General features: G+C 40.4%; 2 protein-coding genes across 3 annotated transcripts; both read right to left on the minus strand.

The window, feature by feature from the left end:
* Nucleotides 1–9,149: 9,149 nt before the first annotated feature.
* txnl4a (thioredoxin-like 4A) lies at nucleotides 9,150–11,154 on the minus strand. 2 transcript variants are annotated; one of them, XM_041052761.1, is made up of 4 exons: nucleotides 11,099–11,154; nucleotides 10,581–10,760; nucleotides 9,906–10,009; nucleotides 9,150–9,784 (listed from the first exon to the last, which is right to left on the minus strand). In XM_041052761.1, exons 2-4 carry the CDS (start codon nucleotides 10,731–10,733, stop codon nucleotides 9,613–9,615), a joined length of 429 nt encoding a protein of 142 aa, XP_040908695.1. In that variant the 5' UTR covers nucleotides 10,734–10,760; nucleotides 11,099–11,154; the 3' UTR covers nucleotides 9,150–9,612. The 2 variants fall into 2 exon arrangements, with proteins under 2 accessions (XP_040908695.1, XP_040908694.1); XM_041052760.1 differs by having other exon boundaries at nucleotides 9,152–9,784; nucleotides 11,027–11,154.
* An 863-nt stretch (nucleotides 11,155–12,017) lies between these two features.
* LOC121191568 (E3 ubiquitin-protein ligase ZNRF2-like) lies at nucleotides 12,018–17,911 on the minus strand. Its single transcript, XM_041052758.1, has 4 exons — nucleotides 17,158–17,911; nucleotides 15,452–15,547; nucleotides 13,576–13,681; nucleotides 12,018–12,920 (listed from the first exon to the last, which is right to left on the minus strand). The coding sequence occupies exons 1-4, from the start codon at nucleotides 17,483–17,485 to the stop codon at nucleotides 12,863–12,865; spliced, it is 588 nt and encodes a 195-aa protein (XP_040908692.1). The 5' UTR covers nucleotides 17,486–17,911; the 3' UTR covers nucleotides 12,018–12,862.
* Between the last annotated feature and the right edge of the window lie 294 nt (nucleotides 17,912–18,205).

Consider the following 18,205-nt stretch of genomic DNA (forward strand, 5'->3'; position numbering starts at 1 on the left):
GTATATAATCAGTGTGGACCAACTCTGGCTTTTGACACGGAAGGTAATTGTTGCTGGAAAGTGCTCCGTCTCTTAGTAACATTACCTCAGCCTGACACACAGCACAAGCCTCCCCACTCACTGATACATTCACCTGCCGCTCCTCACCATCTTCCCTCTCCAGTCTCCAGCCTCCCCTCCCTCACCCCGCCTCCTCCTCCCCCGTACCTATTTCTGTCATCTTATTTGGAGTCATTGACAGAAGTGTGGTAGCTCGCCACCCAGTCCCCCCACCACCACCGCCACCACCATCCACTCTCCATGGCCCTGCAACACCCCCGTCGAGCTCAAGCGGTTAGTACAGTCTGCCTGTGCTCTCTCCTTATAAGGGCAAAATACATTGACAGAGGCAGAGAGAGGGGGCTGTACCAGTACTGGCAGACAGGTAGGGGGACAGTGGCTTATACAGGAGGAGAGAGATGATGATGTAGAGACAGAGGAGCAGAGATTAGGGAACAGTGAACAAGGAGGAGGAGGGATGAAGATGGCCAGGGAGAGAGCGTAATGGGTATTGTGTGATAAGAAGTGAAGCTTTGGGGCTTTTGAAAGCAAATACCAACATTTTTCAACTGAGGACGCCAGTTACTCACATTCTGTGGCATTTTTCAGTCTCATGCAAAAGATATTTTAATATCTGGTTTTATTTTTCATTTATTTAATTTTTTCAGAGGGTTGAAAAACCCACAGAGAAATACTGATATTTCAAATGCATAGTACAATGCTGATCAAGGTACAGAGTCATTTAAGGTGTTAAATGAACCATTCACAGAATGTAAGAAATAGATGGATCTGTACATGAGTCATGTTTATTAATACAGTCTAGCCTACTTTAACGCTACACACTCACATTGTGCAGAGGAGGCCTCGACTCCAGAACTTGGATTCTGCATTTTTAGCATTTTCCTCCTTGCTTATAATTTATCTTTGGACTGCAGAAAAAAAATCCTTCTCAGTAGCAGATATTTATTATCCCCAAAGGGCATGTCAGCAAGTCACAGAATATGAAACAGAAAAATGCATTAGCTTGTGGCAGTGCTCAGGAACTCTCAGCATAAATACAGATGCCACAAGACTGTAGCATCATTTAATCATCAACATCCTTTTCCTGCTCATCGTGATCATTGCAGCAATCACATGACCTAATTGTCATCATAGTTGCATAAATATATTCCAGCATGTGTGTGTGGAGTCTCATCGCATGTCACTTTACAGTCACTTCAGGTTAAGTGCTGCTGTTAACGCTGCAAAACGTAACTAACAAAAACACTTGATATTACACCTTCCATAATGCATCCATTACATCTTTCTGAAGATCGCTGCCTGACTGGTAAATGCCTGTGTCTTCCAAACTCCACATCCCCAGTTGTGATCGCAGGCTTCAATTTGAAGTCCGATAACATTATCAGGGTTATTTTCACAGTTGTCAAAGAGCCTCCAACAGTGCCACAGAGGACACTACGCAACTATCACAGGAGGCTGAGTACTGCTGCCCATGATGAGTAAACTGATCTTCATGTGTAAAATCAGTGTCCCTCTAATCTCAAAACAGAAAATGAGGAGACATTGTCAGTAGTGAGAAAAAGGAGTTGATTTGAGTTGAGATTTAATTTAATTTCTCATGCAACGTACTCTGTCGATTTAATGTTGCACACCTCTAGCACTGTCAGTCTCACTTCACTTTTAAAGAAAGGGTCAAAATTGGAGCAGCAGAATGAGAGACACTTTTTTAAAATTTGATTTATATTTTTTTAATTCATCTTTGTCAAAACCCTCTGCCCGCATTACTAATTATTCAAATCTACAGCTAATGGATTTGAGATACAGGGGTGTTATGCTAGTAGCCTTGAACCGCAAACCACGTGAGGACATTTTTCAGATTTAACACACAGCGGCCCTAAATTGTTTATACTTTTTATTTTCCCACATATGTGGTCGTACTCCCCAACACCTGTAAACAGACTCCAATGTGATGTGTGCGTGTGTGTGACAGGGGAAAACATAAAATGGAGTTTTTCCCCCTGTCAAGCCTCTGTGTGTGTGTGTGTGTGTGTGCCGTTCTGTTGGTTCAGCTGGAGCATTTCTCAGCGTCACACCTCCCGTGTAGCAGGAGGCCTGGTCTGCCTGCGAGGACCGGGCAGGTGCTAATTGGGCCTGAAGCTTCTGAATGGAGACTCCTGCCATGAATGGAGGTGAATGTGATCCATGTGTGTTTGTTCAGCGTGTGTACAGTACATCAGCATCAGCATTGCCAAAGATCCTCTCTGTGTACTGCTATCTGCCACAGCTAAGATAAATACACCCTTCATTTTGTTGCAGATGGAGGGATGACACCCCGTTGGGAATGATGCGGGAAGAGAGATGTAAATCCAGTTAGTCACAGGTCCCTGAGTGGAGAAAGTGGCAGACGCAAAAAGGAGAAGAGAAGGGAATTAAACCAACGTAACACCCAGCTGCTAAGTGTGTCAGTATCTACGAAAGGATTCAGGCAGGGAGCTGGTTAATGGCATAGTGTGTGTGTGTGTGTGTGTGTGTGTGTGTGTGTGTGTGTGTGTGTGTGTGTGTGTGTGTGTGTGTGTGTGTGTGTGTGTGTGTGTGTGTGTGTGTTTTCTACAGCATATTATCACTACGAAACATCTGCTCATGTTAATCTCTACCAACCTGTAGGCAATAGTTCATTTACTTTGAGTAATTCCCCCACTGGGGCCAAAACTCAAACCGTCCCTGAAGCCTACGCAACTGAGTAGGTCTGAGAAGAATAAGAAAACAGATCAGATGAATAAATGGGATCTTGATTCAGAAGGAGTTTGGAGATAAGCCTTTGCTCACCATCTTTCTTCTCAGATTATATAACAGTGAACTATCCCCTCCTATCTCTCCATCGTGTCTCCCAGTCAGCATTCCCTCTGAAGGAATTAGGGAATGAAAACTGTCAAGAGTTAAATGAGTCTTGATAGCTCTCCCTGGTGTGCTGGTTATGTAAAGAGGCTGTGATATAATCCAAGAGGAGAGATGGAGTTTATGGGAGGAGGAAGTTGAAGGACAGGCAGGAACAAGGTCACAGATTTACACTGGAGGAGATTTTCTGACAGCATCACTACATATGTACATACATGGTCCTTTAATGTGAGAGTGGCAGTAGGTTTCATAGACTATACTTTCATTAAGCTGTGGTGCAGTAATTCAGAGGTTCTCAACCTGGGGTTTGAGACCTCCCCAGTGGATCTTTTATTAACTGTACTTCTTACTTCATACCTGTTAGGACGCCCAACGAACAAACAAATACGTTAGCATGTACTCAAAAAATAAACTGGGGCATTTCTCTGCATTAGTATTAAAGGAATTAATCATGTTTGTATTCATTAAATGGTTGGCTTGTATTTGTTGTAAATGACTCTAAGAAAATTCCAGTTAATTAATTTCATTAATGTCAATCCAGAGACTTTCATTCCTTGATATTAAAGGTAATCAGTTAATACCTACAGTAATTTATTTAGATCAATGTGTGTGAGTGATTAATAGTTAGGGTTAGTTGTAGTTATTAGACATTTGTGAGACATTTCTCTTTTTTTTTCCAAACATGAATTTTGTCTCGTGTTTCTTATAGTTCAAGTTAGCTCAACTTTGCTCTATGTTTACACTCCACGTACATCTCTCAAAGTAGCTTTTTTGAGGATGTAAAAACCCTAAGGTGCAAAAAATACTGCAGTGTCTGCAACTAGCAGCTTCAATCAGTTTAGTACTGATTTTAGTGAAGGCAACAGACAGGCTTTGTTATAGTATTTCAAATTTACATCCTTGTAAATTTAAATTTGGCATTACCCAAACTTTAAACATCTTAAAACACTGTAATTAACCATTTCAATATATTTTGCACAGAGGTTTTTGAAAGTGTCATGGACACATGAACAGAACACGGCATTAAGATAGAGTAAGCCTTCTTTGATCAGGAATACATTGTTGACAATTGAATTCATTTAACAGTTCAAATTAAAAGTGTATCCACTGTATCTCTGTCCTAGAAACAAAAACTGCATTAAATTTTATCCAAGCATGTGCTTGGTTATTGAAGTGTAAAAAATAATGAATTCATTCAATGACAGGCCAGTTTTACGCAATGTTCTCGATGTGTTTACGATTAAGTTTCTTTAGCTTTAGTCTTTAGCTCTTTTACAGCCTCCAGTCTCTTGCCGCACTCTGAAAAAGTATTTACTTTTATGTTTTACTCCACAGGACACAGACAGAGAAGCCAACGCTTCCATGGAGCAAGCTGTGATGGGAGTGTATGTAATACAGAAGGAGGATGCGGAGCCTGGAGATGACCCAGAGGACACTGGTGTCCTGGTTGAAGGTGTGCAGGTACTTGGTATTTTGGGGAGCACTACGGTTGCTTGTGCTCTGTTATTTGGACTGATACAGTGTTTGAACAAGCTTCTGGAGTGAGTTAGTTAGAAGACTGATAGAAGCCTGAAGAATTTGTTCATATTACTACAGACTTTTTTTGTTGTTTGAAGTTAAACATTAGAAGTGATAAAGTGTGTTCAAAAGGCCTGTCTCATGTGGTCACACACAGCAGTATTTCTGAATACTCACACACACTGATTTTGCTATGTGGACAATTGTGGCTTGAGAAGTTGCACACTTTTCAAAATGGTTTTGTGAGTGTGTTTGTACTCGCACGCAAACAATGAATGCTTTGTCTTTAAACGTTAAATGGGATGAATACACCATTAATGGTTTGGTTACAAACAACATTACTGTTACAGCAATGTTTTATTACTTCTGAGTTATTTTGCATTTGCAGTGCATATGTTCAGGTTTTCTTTGGTCTGGATTGGAATAATTCAGTGTTTAATGAACAGTTAAATACTGGTGGAATGTTGTTGACATTATTATTAAACAAATTACTTTATTTCCAATTCAGGTTGCCAACGCACTGGATCACTTGAAGACTGTTGGAATAATTCATGCAGACCTCAAGTTGGAAAACGTGATGTTGGTAAACCAGCTCCAGGAGCCCGTCAAAGTCAAAGTTATTGACTGTGGCCTAGCCTGTAAAACATCACATGCCAGGGTGGGCTCATATATTCAGACACTTCCGTACCGGTGAGTAACTAGAACCATAATTGATACCTTAGTGGTTTTCTTGTCTTATCTCATCCATTTTACTCCAGTTGCAGTAGTAGTCACAGTCATAGGATGCCTGTCAGAATATTGGAAATTATTTTCATGGCTGATGTGATCATGGTTGTTTGTCCTCTTTCAGGGCTCCAGAAATTATTTTGGGATGTCCCTTCACAGAGGCCATAGATATGTGGTCTCTGGGCTGCATGGCTGCTGCTATGTACATCGGCGATCTGCTCTACCCTGGCTATACTCAATTCGACATGGTAAGTACCACTTGAAGTTTACTCTGAAGAATCTGGTTTCATGTTTTATTGAAATAATTAGCATCTTAAGATTTAGACTCCTGGTGTGACTTTAAGTTGTGTTGTATTTTCAGATGAGATTCATAGTGGAGACACAGGGTCAGCCCCCCGACAACATGCTTAATGTTGGACAGAACACACATTGGTTTTTCAGAAGAGATACTGACTCCACCACCAGTCTCTGGAAACTCAAGGTACCTACCTCTTCCCCACTGCTCTGATGACACTTACCTAATGGAAGACCTAGAATTTCTGTCTGGTTAATTCTGTATGTCTGTAATTCAAATGTATTTCTGCTTTTACAAGTTTAATATACTCAGAATATCATTGCAAACAAGTGCACTGTCTGTTTAGTCACCAGAACAGATCTACAGCGAGAAAGGGATTCATTCGTAGGCTTTAATGTATAGGCTATATTTACACAGTTTAACACACACAAATCAATGTCATGACTAGATATTGCTAACACTGAAAATTAGACAGGGACAAAGAGAGAAATTTTTAGATTTTTACTAGATACTACTATTTTTTTACTAGATATTTCTTGAGGACCCTGAAAATATTCAACATAAATCTGAATATTTGTTTGGAAAGGCCACTATTGCATGAACATATACAATCTGTGATGAGGGATCCCAAAGATGCATCAGAAAAGGTGTGTTTTACTTTGCCTCCATGAGTGACTCACTCATGTTGATGATCCAAGCTGACTTTGAGGTTGACGCACAGTTGAATGAGACATGGCGACCACAGTTGCTGGGTAAAGAGAAAGAGTTACAAGATTATTGTGTGTCCAAATCAGTGCCAACAGAGGGTGCTGCGGGGAAGGGAGTGGAGGTGTCCCAGAAACTGCTGATTGCCCCTCACCCTTCCCCCATGTTGGGCATCCACATGGATAGTGACAGACAAGAAAAGGAGGAGGGAGGGAAGCAGAGAGAGGGAAGATGGAGGGATGCCAGTATGTCTTCCCCCTGGCACCCAGATGATCCTCGTGGTCTACGGCTGCACCCTCTTAGTGCCAATCCATTGAAACATTATCAGTTGAAAACAGATCCTGGATTAATACAGCTTTAGGGTTGAATGTGCATATTCCCTGTATAGTCTATAGGATGAACAACTCCTCCCACTGTCTCTCTACTCAGACACACACTGTACTCTACATCGCACCATGTATCCATATGCACCTAGACTGGGGTTTCCCAGTAACCCTTCATCATCCAGACCTTTCCTTTCCCCCCAGGGCTGAGCTGATTAACAGTAATAGGGAACAACAATGCATGATAATGTGAATTATAATGGACCAATGGAGGCGGCCTTTGGCTCAGCGCTCCATATGAGGCTGATGGCACAGTGATGCTGTACGTGGGCCCTACAGGGACAGGGCCAGACAAAGACAAAGCATGCCAGACAGTAGGTTAATGTAAGTGGAAAGGACATGAGAGGCCTAGAGGGGGTGTATATAGGTCCTCAACATCGTCCACACACAGAGAGATGAGGAAATTAGTTTATTTTGAACAGTAAATACACTCATGCCTGCCAGTGTATGCACATTAGTGCAATGAGGTCAGCCTTTAGCTCCAGCTTTTGTATCATTATACTTAACAAATGAATGGCACTCAACCTAAAAACATAACCTTTTTTCTGGTTCCTGAAAAGTTGATTTTTTTTTTTTTGATGTGGTTTGATGATGTGGTTTGTACTTCAGCCAGGTGTGCTCACAATGTTTTGTTTTTGCAGCAGCCGGAGCAGTTACTGGCCTCCTCTCTCCTCCTGCTTCTCCCCCGTTTCCTTTCGATGGCCAGCTGTTGTTCAGCCATCCCCTCCTCTGGCCAGTGCTCACGGGCGGTTACTACCAGACGGTGGACAGAAGAGTCGAGAAGAGGTAATGAGTTTCAGGAGAGATTTTAACACTACTGATATACAGTGCAGTGAATTGCCTAAGACACACACACAAACACAGTGACTCTGAGACTGGAAGTCTTATCCCAAGTGACTCCCTACTTGTCTCACTCAGGAAATGTGAAGAGGTCAGGCTATTTACTCTGGAGAGAATCCCTCTCTGTCTTTGGTCCACACACACACACACACACACACACACACACACACACACACACACACACACACACACACACACACACACACACACACACACAAAGTGAAATAGAGAGAGACAGAATTTGTCCCCTTTCACCTCATCTATCATTCAACAAATTGGACTCAGTCTCCCATGCAGAGTGTGGTGTCTGATTATAAGGAGCTGTAAGAGATGGAGCTGACAGTTAACGGATATTAATGAGACTCATCTACTGATATTTCTCTCACTCTCTCCAACTCCTTTGCCCTCTGTTTTCCTGCTCTTCTTTTCTTTCTCTGTTCATTTCTCTCAATATTTCTATCAGTCTCTCACTGATGGATGAATGACTGTCAGGGTTGTGGGTTGATGATGAAAGTAAAACAAGGAAAACTGAAGGCCTGTGTTAATGATCCTCCTCTGTTATCTCCCTGCAGAGGAGTGTTTCACATGTGAACTGAGAAAACACATGATGATTCATGTATGTATTAATGGTTTCTTAACTTCAGTGATGCTGAGGGTTACATTTTACACCAAGCCTTACACTAGTGAGAATAACAAATCCCATGAAATCTCACTTAAGAGAGAGAGAGCATTGCAACTCACACATCTGGTGTTGCTAGGAGACCTTCAGAGACAAATACTTGAGTGGATGTCCGCTGTTCATCACAGACACTTTACACCTTGGCCAAAAACTTGTGTGGATTTCTCCCCTCTGGCAAGCGCTGAAGAGCAGCGAGCGCCAAAACAAGCAGACGCAAGAGCTGTTCCTTCCCACAGGACATCACACTCATAAACAGTTAACTCAGCCATGTGAAGGTCTCCCTGCAGTGTCTGTGCCATACCCAGCAATTACTGTGAAATTACTATTGTCGTAGCTGCGAGTGTACAGGAGATTTATATAAACTGTGTTGTAAATAATATTCTTTTAGTTTTAAAATATTGTACCAGTTACACTTATAATCTAGCTTGTATATACTTGACATAGACATGCATACAGCAACCTCTATATTTAATTTACAGTACCACTCTGAATTCATGCAATATTCATCCCAGTGTTCTGTGAACTGCTGTTACACTTACAGTCTACATACAGTAAACGGCAAGTCCCATAACCTTGTATAGAAAGCTGTAAGTTCCCATCATACAGGACCTTTTTTTTAGACCTATTCATGTTTTCAGTCTTTTACTGTATTTGTCTTAGCACAATATGTTGGCAGCAACTGGAAACCAAACATTCTCGTATGTGTGAGCGTACTACACAGTGGTGAGTTAGGCATCTGAATCTTTACTATTACAACAGTGTGACCAGGAAACTGTGACACTGCCGAACTTGACAACGTCTCTGGCTCCATCTGATGGAGATTACAGGTCATTGCTTTATCTCTGACTAAAGATACAGAAATTGTCAGGCTTTTTATTACATCACTGTCTAAATTTTGGCTAAAAAGTAGAATTAAAAGCTCTAAGACAGTGGTTGATCGGCATCCTTCGGTATCAAATCTAATATTTTCATCATCCAATACCACTCTATCATGTTCCATCAAGTAGAATGAATACCTCTGACAGTCCCACTCACAGCTGGAGCATTGTAGACATTATTATAAAGAAGATTCTCTGAAATATTTATTATAGGCGGCTGCATTTACAAATACATGCCTCCACTGCCTGTACAATGCAGGTACGACATTTTTAGCCAAACATTACTAAAGGAGTTTGGAACAACAGAGATGATCTACAACAAATATTTATCTATGTAAATATCTGTGTTTATTCCAACATTTAAATATGAATGAGTCTGGTTTGTTCAGCACTTAGTGGACAGAAATAATTTTTTTTGAGAAAAAGAAAATTTAATGTTGAAGAAAAGGAATAAAATGGTAATCTACACACATAAAAAAGCACAAATGGCACAATGTCACACAATCATGATCATTAATGAGAACACTGTCTTGCTTTGCAGGTGAAAACAAAAATGTTTTGTAAAAGATCTCCTTTAACTTCTGTAACTTGTAGTCTCTGTGTTGTGTCACAAAACAAGAAATCAGGAAAAATCAGGGGAATCAAAAATAAAAATCAATATCTGTATTTTGTAGAATAATCCTTAGGAGACACCACCAGACCCCGTCCTTTCCTTGCTCCTCTGTACACTGTTTCAATAATGTCTATCATCTCCTGCTTGTCCTCCATTGTCCAGTTGATCTTGTTGTTGTTACCAGTGCCCAAATCAATCATGATGTGTTTGTTCCTGTGGGAAACCAAGAATAAACACATGAGAACGACAATTACAGTAACTGGTACATTTAAATAATAATCCCTTTAATAATTTACATACTAATACTGTGCAGTTTAGACATGGAGTGTCTCACCTGAAAAAGAACATGACGGTGCAGGGATCATACAACTCGTACATCTTGTTGAAGTCAGGCACTTCTGTGATGTCCACCAGGTAAATGACGGCAAAATTCTTTACCTGTGAGAAGATATGTAGACAGGCACAACATTATAATGGTAAACTTTATATACAGAAATGTACACTCAACATAACAGGTACAACCTCGTGACTAGGAATGATCTATTTCAGGTGTAAACAAAAGAACATGTTAGACTTTAACTGGTGCTGAGATACTGCTCATGAAAACAAACCTACTCTGTCTTTTCATTACCTGCAGTTTCTCCCCTTTCCAGCGTAGTGGTTTTAAAACAAACAGGCAAGCTTAAATATGCTCACAGGTGGACGCAGGTTATATCTTAATAAGAAAGAAATTATTGCTATAAGTAAGCTTTTTAACAGCCTTTATATTTTGGGCAGCATGTCCTGAAATGATGTTAACTTGGCTGGCTTCTGTTGCTGTTCGTGTTTGACTTAATGTTACCCCCTAAGGGTTAACAAACACAATGCTCTTACCATGTACAGTTACTATCACAGCAGACCAGCAGGCGGTGCTACTGAGCAGGCTTAACAGTCTGTGGCTTACACGCTGAGGGTGAGCTAATCCTAATATCCCAACACACACGGTGTAATGGAAGGACAGTATTCAAACCTTTTCGGCGATGCTGTACAGGACCTCGTCCATTTTCATGCACGTCGGGTCCCAGTCGTGTCCGAAGCGGATCACAAGAACTCGGTCCTCCTCAGACAGGATGGCTTGGTCAACCTGCCAGCCATTATGGAGATGCGGGAGCATATACGACATCTTGATCCTGAGTTGTCGTTCCCCAAGCTAAAAAACAACACATCTGACTTTAGTTTCACATAATTTGAGAGGCAGTGAGAGCGAGTAATGTTCTGAAAACATCCAAAAAAAAAAAAATGCCATAAAAAACAGGATGTAAGCTAGTAGTGTGAGCAGGGATGTGCAGTTAGCCTGTCGATACTAGCGAGCTTGAAGTGGCATTAGCTAGACAAGGCAAAGTCTGGAAGGGGAAAGAATAAAACCTTACTAGATGAGAATTAACAGGAAAATAAATACACAGACACTTAGCATACCTCAAAATACAAAGGAGTGTGTGTTATATAGTGAAGTAAATGATCTGCTTAGTAGAAATGTAGCTTGTTAACCGGCGTAACTCCGGTGCCTGCTTCTGTGTATCCTTTTCGTCAGTTGGACGTTGCCGTACTCACGACGTCACCAACGAGCGACACACGTGTTTACGTCACACGTCGGTATATTTTTGTTTTAAGATTTCGAAACACAGCATGACATTTATTTTAAAACATTTAAGTAAGGGGATATTTCAGAAACCTGGTCTGTAAGATTTCAGTCAGATAAATAAGATTTTAAAGTGGTGAATACGACATTATACCTTTAAGGGATTTTATAATTTTATAATTAACAGGGAAAGAAACAAAACATAATTTCATGTGATATATAATCTGATCCAAAATGCTTATACTTTACTCCGTCAATATACATTATTTAAGGAAGTGAGACCAATTTCACCATGAACCTCAATCATGGCCTTTACAAAATAGTAAGAAACATATATTACTCAAATTAGTCTCTTATATGAAGAGAGCTCAGCTTGTCAGTTAACAGTTTCCCTTCAAATGCTGTCTTCTACTGGAGACAGTCTTTCCCTTCTGCTATTAGGGGAAAAAAACTTCTGTGCTCTTATGCATTTGTAATACCACCAAAGACATACCAAGCTACAATCTCTGCAAAACCTTGAGTAAATTGAATTTTGCAACAAACAGAATGAACACTCAATCCACTTGAGCCATGTCCCTGCATGCCCACTTCGAGGGAGACATTACTTATCTTCTGTTTTCTCTTCACTGATAGAGATTCAGGAATCAGCTGTCTTCTTTTTGGATTGTAATACTTTAAAGTCTATAATACATGATGCCATTAAACTTTTGTACCATCTTGGCGAGTGAAACATTTAAAAATAATAAGTACTTCCAAGCAAACTGTAAACTGGACTTATACTATATTAATATTATACTATAAATTATTCATCCACGCAGGAAAGAGACATAAAGACAAAACATTTATTGTTGTGCAATTCATTACAGTACAAATACAAAATACAATGAACAAAGGTTATAGGAAAACTTTCCAGTCTATGACATAGCAGCATATTATGGCACTCCTTAGAGAGAGTATGAATCATCATTAGATATGTCTGAACCTATCTGTAATTTCACCACTAAACTACACAAATCACATTACTGTGGCTCTGAACGACCAAGTGATTGACAAAGTCTATTTCATGTTAGACTATTTGGTCTAGGACACATGATTGTTTAACAAAACAATAGTGATAGCCAATTTTGCAATAAAATTAAGATCTATTTCCTAACTACCATCAACACTGTAATCATCCCTTAAAGCTGATATTGGCATTTTTTATATTCTGCACGGCTGCTTTTCACATTGCACATCAGCCTTCAACTTTCTGATCAAGTCTTTGAAAAGGCATCAACTTAAATCTCTGCTGAAAAGAGACTCTGCAACCATGTTGGTTATACGAGTCCTCTGCTATAAAACCACGCCCTGCTCTGCAAAACAGTTCAGTTCAGATCCCGTCGTACATGAAGCCTCTTTTAGGCCAGCAGGTGGCATAAGGAACATTCACATATTTTCTGGAGACAAAATGACTTGACCAGTGGTTCTTTGAACATCCCACAACGTCTAGAGAAACATATCCAAAGTCCATCGCAGTTCCATGAGGCAACATGAAAAATCTGGCACACAATAATGTCTTACAATCCCTGAGGAGCGCTGATGCTCGGCTGGAACAGACAGTGTTTGGGCTGAGGTCAGGACGCACAGTGGACCACAGTGATGTACAGCTGATTGAAACTGTACTCTTGGAGCTCCTAATCAGCAGGATGCTCCGGACACGAGCGATTCACCTCAAACCACTCATCTATACACCTGAAAGAGGAAGAGGAGGACAATGGGGACGTTTGTCTCTTGTGTTTTAAGAAAGATAAAAACAGAGCTGGATTTACATGTCGCAGATTAAATGTCTCTTTATTTTTAGATACATTATCTAAAGATGGTGCTAGCTTCATATTTACTGTACTTCCCAAAATGTCAAACCAGAGTGTTTTGTTTTGTTTTTTTTTTTTACTTTTACTCAAGTTGAGATACTTTTGTTTTATAATTAGTTAAAGTATTACTCATTCTCTATCCACCCGCATCCTAAGAAACCGTTTTTCTCATCAGTGCCTTGGCTGTCACCTGTTTGATTTGGTCTGTTCCCATTTTTGGGGAGGTTGGAGATTTTCTGCATTAAGTTTTGAAAGTGCAGAAAAGTTGAAATCGGCTCCTATACAATGTAATATGGCATTACTAGTTCTAGAAATGTTCTGTAGAGTCTGCATTAAAGGCACAGTTTGATGTTTTGCGAAATACGATTGTTTGCTTTCTTGCCGAGAGTTTGATGAGAAGTTTGATTCGCTTCCTCAGGAAGTTGCAGTTGTTTCAAACTTAGTGTTCTTTATGCGTTTGTCCAGCTATTATCAGCTAAAATCTGTTTATTTCGGGGATTTTTTTCTTCTTCTGTGGTTTTGTGTGTGTTAGTTACCCTTTATGGTAGATACAGAGGCAGGGCAGTCTGGCAATGGTGTCTCCCTGCTCCAGCTCTTCTAAACAGATGGCACATTCCCCAGAGTCTCTGGACAGGATGTCCTCTGAGAAAGACAATACAGAGACAAACTGAGCAAAGAGCTGTCTCGCACACCAAACCTTGTATCAGATATTCACTTCAGGCACTGAATCCTGCAAAACCATCTGTTTAACCTTTGGTACCAGAATATCAGCTCTCATTTGTGCCCATGAGAGTTAGCAATCCTGTACCTGTAAAATAGGGAAATATGCAGTCTGCAGTTGTGGGACTAGGTTGTGTCTTTTTGCGGAGCGCTGTTTCACTTTTTATTCTTTTTTGTGTGTACAAATACAAATTCAAAGGAGTATTTTAAAAACAGGAATAGAAGGCTGAATCTCTGATCAGATGACACTGAGAACAGGTAACAACACAGTTTTCTTTTCAGTGTCACATGCTAATCTGCATATTCAACTGTGACAGGTCCTACTGTCAACACAGAAGGTGAAGGAGTAACTAGGACATTTTATAGCCTTTCATGTGCTTATATTAGAATGAATGCTGTAGGAGAGGAAAGATACACTCACCCAAATGTACTCTAAAATGTTTGCATGAGTTAGGTAAAGAATAAAGTGATGATTGTATAGGTTTTACACATCTGCTCGCCTGTGATAAGCTAAAACACATGAGCTGCAGACTCTCTCTCTCTCCCTATATGAGAACTGAGAGCAATCTACTCATTTGTATACATGCAACAATAAAAGCAGGGAAGTCTCTACATGCAGAAAGTGTGTGTAGTGATAGCTGTATGTGTACAGACAAGATATGTTTGCCTTTCCTGTGTGTGCACAACACAGCCTCTCACAAAGACATAGTCCGCAGGCCTGTGAGTGGCTGCACAGATGTGCAGCTGCTTTGATCTCTTCATGCTGCACTGTTTAACATCCTTGTGCAGGTGCATTTCCGTGGATAATGAGTTCTTAAAAAAACTTTATTAGTCTATCAAAGAATCATTTAATACAGGATCTTAGACATTAATTCATTATCATCCCTAATTTTGACTTAGTAAGGGACAACAGACAGTCATGGGACATGAATAAGAATATTTTGGTAATGCATTTAAGTACAATTTTGAGGAACTTGTACTTTATTACTTACTGTATACTTCTACTCCGTTACATTTATGTGACAGCTAGAGTTGATAGTTACCTTGCAGATTAAGATTTTCCATAAAAAGCCTATTATGATCTTATAAAATATGATGTATTATTAGTGATTAATCTACCACACAGTAAATATGGTGATTGAAAATAGGCCAATGCCAACCACACCATTAAAATGCACCTTGCAAAGTAATGCATTAGAAGAAGTAATCATGTATGATAATATAATCAAATATTTATACATGGGGGTTCTTATACTCCAAGAGGTCCGAAGATAAATATGAGGGGTCATAAAATGTTTACATAGGTTTAAAAAAAATAAACCAAATATCTGTTACACATAATTATGTGATTTTTTTTTTAATTTCCTGTGAAATCCTGGATGCTTTTATTGCTTGAGGCCTCTGAATATCCCCCAGACGAAACAATTTATGGAGGAAAAATCACTCTGAGGGCCTTTGAGCTGATCACAGCACGTCCACACTAAGACATTAGAACAAAACTTGGAATTACAAATAGACTATAGCTTTTTAAGGGCATACCTTTGTGATTGTTTAGTTTCACATGTTGTTTGTGTGTCTATTTTAAACAAAAAAGTGAAACTGAGGAACTGGAGGATGTGATAGACCAACACCAAACACTTCAAGTTTCAGAATCTCCCAAACCCCCTTGCATTTCCAACCCTGATTTCTTACTGTTGTAGGTGAGGCGCGTTTTGCTGAAACACATGAGCAGGTGCTTCTCTATTTCATCTGAAGCCATAAACTTGGAGCAGACAGGACAGTGGAAGCCTGGGAGGAAAACACAAAAACAAGAACATGAGGACCCAGATGTGCCAGCATCTCTCGCATAACCTTTTATTGATATGTAAACAAGAGAGGGCGTGGGACTCTCTGCATGAGCTCGATCTTAAACAGCCTAACACCTGTATCTGCCATCTCTCTGTCTGCGATAAACAATCTGTGACAACCTGCTTGTACAATCTCACACAATCCTTAGGTGTCATTGCGCATTACAAGCTGTACTATAATATTTATAGCACAAAATATTATATAAATAATATATCATTCATAATTTAACCCATGTATACATACCGCCCTGACCCTGTGCTATCATCTCATCTGCACAAAGATTAGTAGGCCAGGAGCTTCTTGATCTGAGATAAGCTAACCTCCTGTTTAACATTATAACACTGCAGTCGCAAAAAAGGACAACAACTGCATCCTACGCAGTCATTATCTGTGTCTGCTGTGAACCTCATGTTTGTGTCATGTGTTTGTAGGGGAGGTGAGGAAATGCAATAAGCCCGTGGACATGATGTCAGGCCTGCAGAGACAAAATCACATGGATCTAATGAGCAAAGGTTATTGATGAGGCTATAAATAAAAGGAGGTCCTCTTCAAGGAAATAACCTCTGCCAGTAACCAGAAGGAGGGGGGACTAAAACTGTTGTGTATTCTCACTGATCACGTTGAGATAAAAGATAAGCCGTTATTTCCAAGCGCTCCAACAGCAATATAAGGATTCATGAAAACATTATAAAATGTTAGATCTTTTGTTAGGGAGCTTTTGTTTTTCCACAACAACATGGATGTTAAAGGCGTCTAATGGTCCTGTTCTGTTAGTTTGAGCCCTGTTTTGTTGTGGTCTGGTTTGGAGACAACCCACCAGTTGTGAAACAGCTAGACTTGTGGATTCAGGAAGTTTGTGTGCATGTGTGTGTGTGTGTGTGTCATGCAATGTGTAACCAGCAGGAAGCTCTTATCTGCTGACCTACATAATGCACTCTTCCCTCTCAGCTGGAGTGAAAAACAGGCCAGTATTGCAAGACAGAGCAGAAGAAGAAAGACTCCTAAAAAACAGTCGCTCGGTACAGTAGAGCCACCTGTGGCTCCAATAAAAATGCAGAAGTGACAAACAAAGGGTTCAGTCATCAGACAGCTATCACCATATGCCAGGTATCACATGTCAAATGGAAAAACACTCAGCAGCTCTATGTATACAATTTAGGGTATCGTGCAAGAGTGCCATAAACATATGGTAGCAAACATGAAGTAACATGTTGACTCTGAACTCATACTGGGTGCCACGGGCAGTGAAAACACCTGAAATATTACACTTACGCCACATTAGGTTAAAAAAAATGGACGCCGAATGAGATAAGGGCAATAGAATTTGTATTAAGAACACATTAAACATATTTAAAGAGATAGAATAAAGTATGTCTCTATTCACTTACACAGGCAATGTGTACTTCAGGAACAACAATAAATAAATCAGGAGATTAAAAGTCATCATAAAGGCTTGAGAAATAACTTGTTATTCGTATCAATGTGACTGCGACCCTTCCAGATGTTTTATGAGTTTACTATTCTGCATTTAGCACGTGCTACCGTCTTACCTCCCAGCAAGTGAGGGGACAAGTGAGCCGGCAACGAGCCTATGAGCAGCCTGTGGCCCTCAGGAGGCAGTTGGACCTCATCGTCACCGTCCGTGGCATCGAGACTCTGATTGAGTCCGTGTGAGCCTGACCTGCCGCCGGCTGGTATACTGAACCCGGAGCTGGTCTGACCTCCACCCGTGTACCGGATCCGTGGACCATCGGGTCCATTTGTGTACCTAAACCCCGCAATCCTTTCCCCGCCGCTGGAGTTTCCAGACGGGAGATCGGAGCTGGAATAAGCCCGAGTTCTGCCATCAAATACAGGGCTGCTCTGTTTGGCCCCCATGCTGTCTCAGACTCACCTCCTCAAGATTTTGAGTGCGCTTTAAAGTTTTTAGACACGACACATGGTTACAGTGAGTCCTGAAGAGCTGACACCAACAAAGGAAATAAAACCTAACAAACGAACAACAGTAAAGGTGAGATGATCCAACATGTCAGAGTTTCATGGTGCGCTCTGTGCGTTAAGTGCGCTCTCACTGACGCATAACTTAATTTCCAAATGGTTGTTTTGTTTTTCTTGGTAGAGCCCTTCCCCTTTTTACAACAATGGAAAAATTAAAAAAAAAAAAAAAAGATAAAATCTCTTCAGTTAAACGTCTTCCGTTCCTCCGCTTCAGACGAGCATGTAAGCGCAAGTGTTAACCCACAGCTCGTCTGGTTCAAGTTTGTTTTTGAGCTAAACTGTGGTCGTCTAGAAAGAAAAATAAAAGCAGGGATTGCCCTCCTCCTTCTATGAGGCAGCTCCGTCAAATTACTCAAAGTCTACCAGGATAAGAGCAATTCGCCTTCAAATTAAAAGTTTTGAATTGTGCCAGAAACAAAAAAAAAGACTGAAAAGTTACTGTAATGTAGAATACAACTTTGTCTATGATATAAATGCTCAGTATTATGTGGCACTCTATACTGAGAAAGCTTAAATGTCTGTTGTTGAGCTTCTCTTCCTTCCTTCATTGCTGTCACACTGCACTTTAAGGATCATAGAGCAGTCACAGATTCAGAGCAT

The sequence above is a fragment of the Toxotes jaculatrix genome, chromosome 13 (assembly GCF_017976425.1).
Source record: "Toxotes jaculatrix isolate fToxJac2 chromosome 13, fToxJac2.pri, whole genome shotgun sequence".
Lineage (NCBI taxonomy): Eukaryota > Metazoa > Chordata > Actinopteri > Toxotidae > Toxotes > Toxotes jaculatrix.

Excerpts from the sequence above, each read along its gene's own strand:
- txnl4a (XM_041052761.1), bottom strand. The coding sequence starts at position 10,733 with ATGTCGTATATGCTCCCGCATCTCCATAATGGCTGGCAGGTTGACCAA. Across the intron at positions 10,010-10,580 it reads TGTACAGCATCGCCGAAAAG|GTAAAGAATTTTGCCGTCAT; the intron begins GTTTGAATACTG and ends ATCTTCTCACAG. Across the intron at positions 9,785-9,905 it reads ACCGTCATGTTCTTTTTCAG|GAACAAACACATCATGATTG; the intron begins GTGAGACACTCC and ends GGTTTCCCACAG.
- LOC121191568 (XM_041052758.1), bottom strand. The coding sequence starts at position 17,485 with ATGGGGGCCAAACAGAGCAGCCCTGTATTTGATGGCAGAACTCGGGCT. Across the intron at positions 15,548-17,157 it reads GTCCCCTCACTTGCTGGGAG|GCTTCCACTGTCCTGTCTGC; the intron begins GTAAGACGGTAG and ends TTTTCCTCCCAG. Across the intron at positions 12,921-13,575 it reads CTCTGTATCTACCATAAAGG|GTGTATAGATGAGTGGTTTG; the intron begins GTAACTAACACA and ends TTCCTCTTTCAG.